Source organism: Meriones unguiculatus, chromosome 15, assembly GCF_030254825.1.
Source record: "Meriones unguiculatus strain TT.TT164.6M chromosome 15, Bangor_MerUng_6.1, whole genome shotgun sequence".
Taxonomy (NCBI): Eukaryota; Metazoa; Chordata; class Mammalia; order Rodentia; family Muridae; genus Meriones; species Meriones unguiculatus.
This window is the reverse complement of record NC_083362.1, coordinates 66,542,854-66,553,695: the sequence shown is the minus strand read 5'-3', so window position 1 is coordinate 66,553,695 and position 10,842 is coordinate 66,542,854. Positions and strand designations below refer to the sequence as shown.

The 10,842-nt window shown below is 43.1% G+C and overlaps 1 protein-coding gene across 2 annotated transcripts in view; it reads left to right on the top strand.

The window, feature by feature from the left end:
- Positions 1 to 1,019: 1,019 nt before the first annotated feature.
- Cul3 (cullin 3) overlaps positions 1,020 to 10,842 on the top strand; it is a 76,406-nt gene continuing 66,583 nt past the window's right edge. Inside the window, exon 1 of one of the 2 annotated variants that reach the window (XM_060368687.1) lies at positions 1,020 to 1,495. In XM_060368687.1, coding sequence (XP_060224670.1) covers positions 1,430 to 1,495 — 66 coding nt within the window. In that variant the 5' untranslated portion in view covers positions 1,020 to 1,429. The remainder of the gene's footprint in view (positions 1,496 to 10,842) is intronic. The other variant, XM_060368688.1, reaches the window with a different exon arrangement.

Genomic DNA, 10,842 nt, shown 5'->3' with positions numbered 1-10,842 from the left:
GATCAGAAATTTGGGGAGAAACTCGGATTTCCCTACAGAGTTGCAAACATCAAGTAAGTAAACTAGGAACTAGGATTCATACTAAATTAAAAGCAAAAGGCAGTCGAACTCCACATTTCGACTAAAGGATGCTAAAAGGAGCCCCCAATAAACAAAAAATAACTTGCAAACTTAATTTCACGGTGATTTTGGTTTTAATGATTTACGCTGCTCTTGGCAATGGTACAGGCGATTTGCTTGGCAGGCGTCTATCACGTTTAACATAAATTATTAAAATGATGGACTGCACTGGGCACTTGTTTTATTTCAGTACAAACAAAAACCGGATTTTAACATCAGTGGGCTCCGGATCCTCCTGAAAACACCCATTAATCAACAAACGCAGGAGCTTGCGCGGTGTTGAGAAAGCCTGGCTGGGTCAACTCTGAGGCGTTGCAACAGCGAGCTAAATACAAGGTATCAGTTTCTTTTCCGCGGGTAACGCGGGCGCTAACCCTGCAGGTCCCTGGCTGGGGCTCAAGGACCCATCCCTCGGCCACGTGCCCTAGAAAAACACAGGAACGGTTCTGGGGCGTGGAACCGGCCCACTCACACCACACGCCCTTTCCCAGGACTACCTGCAAGCCGCCCCTGCAGAGCTCAGCGCGGCGAGCCCACAACAGAACACTCCCGGCTCTGCTCCCGGAACTTCCCCCGCCCACCGCCCACGTGACACGCCAGCCCTGCACCCCACCAATCAGCAGCCGCCTCCGCCTCACGGGGGTCCGACGCTCCTCTTTTGAAAACCCGGCCTACGCCTACTGTCCCCCCGGGCCCCGCCCATTTCCCCGCCCCCAAGGCGCCGGCCGCCTTCAATCCCAGCTCTGTGCCCCGGCTTCTCCCGGCGCCCTCCCTTCCCGGGCTCCGCCCCGCCCCGCCCCCGGCCGCGCGCGCCCGCCCTGATCTCGCGAGATCTGACGTGCCCGCCGCGGCCTCCCGCTTCCCCTCCCGTCTTCCCGCCCCCTCCCCCATCTCTCCACTCTCCGCTCTCCTCCCTCCCTCCTCCCCCCTCCACCCTCTGGGCCGGATCTCGTCTCGCTGAGGCGGAGGAGGAGAAGGAGGAGGAGGAGGACGTTCGGCCTGCGCAGTGAGATGTTTGTCCGTCGCCGCCGCCGCCGCCATCGCGGAGAAGCGCGATAAAGGGAGCCGAGCCCGGCGCGAGGGGAAGCCCGCGGAGCCGCCGCGCCAGCGCAGCCCCCGGCGGAGCCCGAGCCGCCTCCCCCGCCGCCGCGGCCGCCCAGGGGCCGGCCCGCCGCCCAGCCCAGCCCGGGGGCCGCGCCGCCGTCCCCCGCCGAGCCCCGCGGCCGCCCTCCCGCCTTCAATGTGACACCGGCGCCTCGGAGTGCGAGCCGCAGCCGCCGCCGCCGCCGCCGGGGAGGGGCCGAGCACCATGTCGAATCTGAGCAAAGGCACGGGGAGCCGGAAGGACACCAAGATGCGGATCCGGGCCTTTCCGGTGAGTCGGTCCTCGGCGCCCGGGACCGGAGCCGCGGCCGGGAGCCGCACGCGAGGCCGGGGCTGAACTCCTCCAACAGGCCGCGGCCGGCCTCCCCCTCCCCCACGGCCGCCGGTGGCGGGGCGCGAGCCTTCCCGGCAACGGGGCGGCGCGGGCCGGCGCGGCCGCCTCCCGGGCCGTTCCCCGCGCCCGGGCCGCCCCGGGGGCCTCCGCGCCGGCCTGTGAGCCGCGGCCCTGAGGGGATGCGCGCCGCCGCCGCCGCCTCACCCCTCGCGTGGGGCGTGTGTGTGTAACTTTGGGCTTGTGGTTTCCAGAACGACCCGGCTTGGCTCTTCCCGGTGGTGAGGGCTCCGGTCCGCCCCTGCCCCGTCCTCCGTCAGGAGCCGTCTTGCCACCCGCCTGCCCCACTCACTGACAGAGATGCCACGAGATGCCCAGTGGCAAAACACTACGGCCCAGAGCATAGTATTTATAGCATCTTTGATCCTGCAAGCCTCCTAAGCACTTTACCCGCCCTTGTTCAGAATCGTCCCCCCACTTCTCTGGAGGGCCGTCCACAGCACGAGCCGGACCCCTACTTCTCCTTCCATTTCTCAGCCAAGGTAGTCCCCAGGAATAGCCGCCACCCAGACTCGTACGCCTTCAGCGACAGCAAACGTTTTCTTTCTCTTCAGAAACTTTTTCTCCTGGTGTTAACGTTGAGTCATAGGCTTGCGGTGTTGAGTAGATGGGAGTTTAACTTGGGATGTCATGCCTCGATCAGATAGCCAGTGGCAGGCAATTAAAACGTCCTGTTGTAACAGAGAAACTGGACATACTTGCTCATGTCGCTACAGTAACAGGTAGAAGTCAAACAGACAAACCAGCAGTGGAGCCGATTTTTAAAGTAAAATTCCCTTCAGAGGCTCTTAAGCATTCTGTTGGTGTGGGAGGGAAAGGGGGCTTTGTCATCACTTTTGAAACAGGCTTTTCCTGACGTACCTCTTGCAGTGAAGAAAAGAAGGACCATAATAGTATTGTCCGAGTTTAGTAACTTTGTCCTGGAGATCTTGAGGGCCTCAGAATCCTTCATGTAGACAACTGATAGACAGCTGATTTGTATCTCTAGTATACAACTGAGGTAGAATGTCAATGTCTGGAAACTCGCACCTTATGTAAATAGATGGGCACTATGTAAACAGGTAGGGTATAATCAGGAGAATGAAGTATTTTGATATTTCATAATGAATGATTTTTCTAAATCAGAAATGCTGGAAAAACAGCATTAATAAAGTTAACTATTTTTCCTTTGTAGTTGGACACTGAATCGGGTTTATGAATTTGAGTAATTTAATTTCCCTACTGAATCACCCATCCAATTGATTGTCAATTCTGACACCCCCCTCCCCCTTTTTAAGCAGAATTCAGAATTAGTTGTTTTTGGTTTTGTTTTGTTTTGTTTTTGAGTCAGTGACACTGGTTTTCTAGGAAATGTTTGCTCTTGGTGCTGTTGTTTTCTTGAAGTCATTGTTATTTGGTAAAATGTGAAAGAGCTTATATTTTACCAGTTAATATTTTCAGAGTAACCAGTTCTCTCTTTATCTGTGTTTGCAATTCTCTGACCTCTAGATTTCTCTACTTGAACCTGTTTTCCTCTCCCATTCCTTCGTTGGTCCAATATATACTAAGTACTATATGCAGACACCATTAATTCCTAGAGCTTTAGGCTTTGTCAGTTGGTGTGGGAAGGGAAAGATGTGTTGTCTGGAGCTAGTATTAAGGATTGGAGCAAAAGAGTTTTATCCTATTAGCTGAAGATGATAGTAGTGTTTGACAGGCTAAAACATAGTACTGGAAACGAGGTTATTTTTTCTATTTCATAAGTAAATAACAATATTAGGTAGTTCCCATTGAAAGCAATCAGCCATTGCTGAGGGTAATGTTCCAATAATATTTCCTGAGTTCTGGGAAGCGAGTCCTTAGACTGTCAGAATTCCTTTCATTCAGATTAAGTGACTTGTGTAAAACTGCAGCCCACATGGACTGTTAGTCAGAAATTGTAAATAGTGTTTTTACACACAAAAATATCATTTATATTTGTGCGTATGTGTATTCCTATAACTGATGTCTGATACACCATGTGGTTATGCATTTAGCTATAATAATTTATGACAGACTAGGTTAATCAAAAGTTTCAGTTGCTCATTTCAGGTTCTTTTACAAAATTGATTTGGATTTGTTTGGTGTTCACTGTACAATAGTGGTAAGTTAACTTACAGAATATTTCATATATATGCAAGAGTACTTTTGACACAGTTTTACCAAATAGATCACGTTTTCATATTTTTAGTGCATTTTAAGTTTGCCTTCACATTATTCAGTAGAATAAAAGTTATATCACACTAGCTTAATGCACAGCTTGTTTGCTTTTCTGCTCCCCCAGTTTAAGTAAACCTACAAAATTTTTAAGATCAAAATTTTCTGTGTTTTTAACTGTTGACAGAAAAAAGTTGTCTCTTAATTTTTAAACTTTCATCCTTATATAGAATATATCTTATATTATTTTGCTAGTAATTTTTTAAGGTTTTAAAATAAATATTACATGTGTCGGTTTGTGCATATGAGTGCAGGTTCCTGTAGAGGGCAGAGGAGTCAGATACCCTGGAGCTGGACTTACAGGCCTTTGTGAGCTACCCATTCCAGTGCTGGGAACCAAAGTTCTAGTCCTCTGCAAGCGCACTGGGCATTTTTAACCACCGTGCCACTGCTCTAGTCCTTATTGATAATTTTATAAAAAAGAAAATATTCACAAAATATCAGCTGAGGCTACAGAACTTTATTAGAAGGAAGATTATGCATGGATTTGGTCTAAGTAATTCTTCTGGAAGAGATTTCTTTCCTTTCTTTTACCATCTGTCTTAACTCCTGTGCTATCTACTTTATGTAGTCTGTAGGATTAACTTCTCTGAAACTGTTCCTCTTTGTATTGTCCAGAAGTTTGTTCACATGGACTTTAACAGGCTTGGTTGGAATTGGAGGTGTGATTCTTGAATTAAAGTGCTGTGCTTAGAAGATTTAGGCTTCACCTTAGAAGATTTAAGAGACACTGAAAGTCACTTCTACAATGTGACCTGTCTCTTAAACTACCACCATGGGTCCTGGAAGTAACTTCAGTTAATAGTTTATGAAGCTTGTTAAATCAAAATAGGGACGACTCTGGATGTAATGTGCTCCAAGAGTGTAGATGAATTTCACCTATGCAACATGGTCAGAGACTATGCTGTCCACATAGTGACTGACAGAAATGTTAAGATCATTTGTGACATACATTAGAGGACTTTAGTGTGGTGAATGTCTTCTATTTTAGCTACAGTAGCATTTACCAGATTTAAGGGGACGTCCTTGATCTTCAATAGGTTTCTTTCCTAGAGAAGGCACTTGCTACAGAGAACTATCTGGACTGTCTATGTAGGAGAGCTGAGTAACAGTTTTAATCACACAAAGGCAGGAATTAACTGTAAATCTGCTTTCATTCTGTGTTATTTTCTCACAGAAAATATGGAGGAAGTTGTATCAAACTGCTGCTTACACTTACACTTTTTCCTTAGTTTGGGAACAGTGTTTATTGTTAGCAAGCAATAAACACTTAGTGGGTCCTTGCCTTAGAAATTTAGAGAAAATAAAAAGAAGCATAATGTATTAAATTTCATACTTTAAGAAACATTCTTACTGTATGTGTATGACTGCTTCTATATCTGTATCATGTGTGTACCTGTTGCCATTGGAGGTCAGAAGACAGCATCAGATACAATGGAACTTGAGTTCAGACAGTTGCTAGCCACAGTATGGATTCTGGGAACTGAACCCTAAGTCATTTGCAGTAGTGGCAAGTGTTCTTCACCATTGAGCCATCTCCCCAGCCCCTTACTTTGTTTTTTAATTATATGTGTATGCTTGTGTTCATAAGTGCAGGTGCCCATGAAGGCTGGAAGAGGGTGTTGGATTCCCTGGAATTGGAGTTATGGGAGTTTGAGAACTGAGGACTTGGTTGTTGGGAACCAAACTGGGATCTTCAAGAACAGTACCCACTTAACTCTCTTCCTTTAGTTTACAGTGTTTTTTTTAGGTATAACAGAAGTCTCTGGAACAGTAGTACCCATGCTGAATTTCAGTGTGTGTGCATGCGCACACGGGTGTGCGCTTAAGAAGATGCAGTCTGTTATTTGTGTAAGTGTGGAATATATGTGTGTGTTGCAGGCATGTGTGTCTTTGGGTATGTTTGAGAAGGCAAAAAACTTTGGATGTCCTTGTCTATCACTACCCTATTCCCTTGTGATATGTTTTCTCACTGAACCTGAAGATGGGTTGGTAGCCAGCAAGTCCCAAGGATCCTCCTGTCTCTACCCTTCTAGAGAGCTGAAGTTACAGGTATTCAGTCACATAGCTATGGATGCTGGGATCTGAAATGAGATCCTTATGCAAGCACTCTTCTTCGCTGAGCAATTCTCCACCCCGTGAATTTTAAAGCCTTTTTGCACAATAGAGGCTATGGTGTGAAACTTTGACCTTTCACATGAAATACATTAATTACAAAATAGAATCATTCACATAAAACAGTCACTCATTCATTCATTCATTCATTCATTCACTCATTCAGTGTAGCTTCGTGGTAGTAGTAATAACATTTGTTTAGTTCAGGAAGAGTACAGAATTGTGACTAGGAATAATGCTACTTTGTAATATAAATATGGAGAGCTTAGATTTTTTTTTTTGTTGGTTACTTTCAGGATTCTCAGGAAGTTCTTTAGAGGATAGATTTGTATGTTATTTAATCATTTTATTTTAAAATTAGTTAAAATATAGGTTATTGTTTGCCTGTTACAAAATGAGCCCAAAAGTATTAATACTAAAAATCATTGGTATAAAATATGATTTGCAATTAATAGATGTATTACAGTTTGCCAATTTAGTATATTTTCTAATCATGAAAGTGATATATGCTCATAGTAGAAAACATAAACATCCATGTTTACAATTCCAATATTCCTACCATTTGGAAATAAAAATTACTGTTATTTTGATGTTTCTTTTTAATGTTTTATATCACTGTGTGGTTACATAGTCAGTTGAATTTTACTTTGTATATTGCCTTTTTGTGGTGCAGTTTCTTTTTGTGGTGTTGGTAGTTTTAATGCAGGGCTACTCAAGTTCTAGCCAGGCATTCTTAACACTGAGCTGTTCTATTCCCACCCCTGTATTCCTTTTCTTAAAAAAGTTTTATTTTTATAATTTTATGTGTATGATTGTTTTGCCTGCATGTGCACCATATGTGTGCTTGTTGCCTGAGGAAGTGGATTCTGGGAATCGAATCCTGGGTCTTTCACAGCAAGTACCCTTAACTACTTAGTCCCTAGACCCCAGGATTTCTTTTTAATAATGACTTCTTACAGTACATATAATTATGTTTTGAAAACATTTTTAGTCACTGGTACCTTACAATTCCCCACATTTGCATAGTTTACCAACTGTCAGATATTTTGATTGCCTCTAGGAAGTCTCTGTTTTTTCTGTACAGAATGTAGCTTAAACTCTGCATAATCCGTCTATGATTCTAGAATTACTGAGCTGAATAAGAGTTTGAATATATTATATAATGGTTGTCCAGTAAGGTAAAAATATAGCTAACACTTGTTGAATGCTTTCCACGTGCTGGGCAGTCTAAATTTAATTCCTGAAGCTCAGTACCAGTGGTTCTCAACCTTTGGTGGTCACCACCTCTTTGGGGGTTGAACAGTCCTTTTCACAGAAGTCACCTGAGACTACCTGCATATCAGATATTTACATTAAGACTCATAACAGCAAAATTAGTTATGAAGTAGTAATGAAAATTTATGGTTGGGGTCACCACAACATTAGGAACTGTTTAAAGGGACAGCAGCAGCATTAGGAAGGTTTGGGAACACGGATCTACCCTACCTTAGTGTTACCTGTTTTACAAATGAAAGCTTGGGAGTTTAATTTGCTTGAGGTTAGTCAGTAAATATCAGAACCAGGTTATAATTGGTTCTGGGTGAATATGAATAAGAAGTATACACCTCAAGGTTGTTTGACTTTGAATCTTGGCCAGGTACATTTTATTTTTTTAATTTAATAGGTTAAAAAATAGTACTTAAATGATTTTGGTTTTGTTTTTTGTTTTTCACTATTAGTAAGGATAACTAAGTAGACCTGAGGAACTTTTAGTTTTGCAGTGTTCATATATGTTAGTGTGTGGCTAAAAAGACTGAGAGAAAAGCAGTTATAAGTGTGGGCTCTGTACTGTCAGGGCTTGAAAAGTAAGCAGATCCACTTCTTTGTAACTGTACTGCCTCCTAAATGAGTTTCAGTTTTCTCTATAAAACAAGAATACTAAAAGGATCTGACTTACCAGATTGTTGTGTGATAAAGTAAAACTCAGAATTAACCTAGCACACAGTTAACTATAATTATGTCACTATTGAGTCATGGTTTTGCCCCAATTTAAACATTAAAGTTGTAATGTTTTTATGGGTAGTTAGATTAAAATTCTGCATACTTAGTGATTCCCCACCCCCACCCCCTTATCTTATACACGTTCTGGCTTAGCATTTTATAAAGCCTGCAGAGCCAATTTAGTGTCATCTAAAAATATAGGGTTCATACCTCTGGGGTTCTCAGGAATGCTACGGTTCCTTGAGTTATGGCTTCAAGAGAGAATTTCTAGTAGTCATTCTCACACAAGTATATAGACACTCATTTGTATGTGTGTAGACCCTCACATATAAAATGTTCATCTAAAGCAGTAGTTCTTAACTTAGGTCATGACCCTTTTGGGGGGAGATGGGAGTCATATCAGATATTTACATGACTACTTTTTTGTTTGTTTGTTTTAATTATTATTTCCTGTCTCCTTCCCTCTTTTTTATTTTATTTTTATTTTTATTTTTGGTGTCACTCCTCATTTAGCTTGTGGGTTTTGCCCAGTGCTTATACCAGACAGCCTTTCAAACCACAGAATACTTAACACTCAGTGTGCATGGATAGTGAATGATTGATTAAATGAGAAACTAGTTCTTTAAGCCAGACGGTAGTAATTGATTAATGTAGTACAAATGGTAGTTTGAAATGTTTGGGTCTGTAAGTATGTAGTAGATCATAAATGGTCTTGGATCATTTTTCTTAAGAGGGTAGTCTCCTTAGTGTCTGGAACAGAAAGTAAATAATGTCGTGGGTTACCTTGGTCAGCATTAGGTTAGATTCAGCGTTAGAAGTCAATCTCTGGCTCCGTGTTTTCTGTATCTTAGCTGAACTCTACACTGCACCAGAACAACAATGCTGGGACTCACTTGCATGTCCTTCCTCAACCCACTTCACTCTGCAGTCTAATCCCCCTCTTCTGCTCTCAGTTAACTAACTATGTACTGTCCTCAGGATTTTGATTTTTCACCTTCTGAAACATGGCTTTGCTCTGAAGAGATAGGCTTACCGTAAATTAAGCCTTCTATTTTCCTTACACTCATTATGGTCCCAGAATGCTGTTTACTGCTGTAGATATCTTTTTCGGGCTTTTAAGAACTACCATTTTCCTTTCTGATCATCTTCTTACTCATGCTTACTCAGACTTTGAGGAACTTAATGTTTCCTTCACAGACATAAATTATCTCTAGTTCAAGTTTTAGTTTTATCCATTGCACGTCACAATATTCATTCATTCATGTTTAATTTAAAATGCTTATGTATTCCCGAAGTTCCTGAAGTATTAGTAAAAACCGTCTTGGCTGACACCGCCTATTTGCTTTCCTTGCTCATGTTTCCTAAGCTGTAATGTCCTGAAGTAAATTAAAAGACAGTGGTCACTAGTTTAACTAGAAATTCAGTGACTTGAAGCATTTTGTTTGTGTACCTAGCTAGTAAGCTCACCGTTCCTGTTCAGCTATTCAAAACAATTTTTAAATGATTTATCATTTTCATTTTATGTGTGTTGGTGTTTTGCCTGCATGTGTACATGTATGAGGTTGTTGAATCTCCTGGACCTGGAGTTAACAGGCAGTTGTGGGTGCTGGGAATTGAACGTGGGTCCTCTAGAAGAACAGCCAGTGTTCTTAACCTCTTAGCCATCTCTCCAGCCCCTGCTATTCAAGCATTTATTCAACAATCTTTCTATTTAATTATATCCTTGAACATGTATCATTACTCAGCTCTTTGCCTCTGGCTTGAGAAGAAACTTTGGGCACGGGGCTGTCTTCTTCATTACTAGTTTCATCTGGCTGACTTCTTCATTACCAATTCCTATAGAATGGTCTATGTATCTTTATGTAGGAATATAATCTCTTTTAAGGGAAACTGGATTCCTTGAAGTTAACATGTTTAAGTACTTCTAAAAAAATTTAGAGTATTCTAAAATAATAATAAAATGAGTGTAAAACACAAGGATTAGAGTTCATTTAATATTTCCCTCGGTATATGTAAATGAAACATGAAGTGGAGTTTTTTTGTGTACAGTAAATTTTTTTTATTAATTACACTTTATTCACTTTGTATCCCCCATAAGCCCCTCTCCCCACCCCTCCCCAAGTCCACTGATAGGGGTGGTCCTCCTCTCCTTCCTTCTGATCTTAGTCTATCAGATCTCATCAGGAGTGGCTGCATTGTCATCTTTTGTGGCCTGGTAAGGCTGCTCCCCCCTCAGGGGGAGGTGATCAAAGAGCAGGCCAATCAGATCGTGTCAGAGGCAGTCCCTCTTCCCATTACTATGTAGCCCGCTTGGACACTAAACTGCCATGGGCTACATCTGTGCAGGGGTTCTAGGTTATCTCCATGCGTGGTACTTGGTTGGAGTATGAGTCTCTGGGAAGACCCCTGTGTTCAAATTTTCTGGTTCTGTTGCTCTCCTTGTGGGGTTCCTGTCCTCTCCAGATCTTACTATTTCCCACTTTCATAAGATTCCATGCACACTGCCCAACAGTTGGCCATAAGTCTCAGCGTCTGCTTTGATGGTCTTCAGGGCAGAGCCTTTCAGAGGCCCTCTGTGGCAGGTTCCTAGCGTGGAAGTGTAGTTTTTAAATGAATTAAATTAGCCAAATTTAACTGTTGTCCCAGTCTCTCTCTCTCTCTCTCTCTCTCCCTCTCCCTCTCCCTCTCTCTCTCTCCCTCTCCCCCTCCCTCCCTCCCTTTTTCCCTCTCTCCCTCTCTCCCTCCGTTTGTGTGTGTGTATTCTTGTGGAGTACTGAGGTTGAAGTTGGCTCTTTTCCACTTTATTTTTTTTTTGAGACGGCTATCTTGGTAAGGGTTACTGTTGTAGTGATGAAACACCATGACCATAGCAATTTGCGGGGAAAGGGCTTATTTGG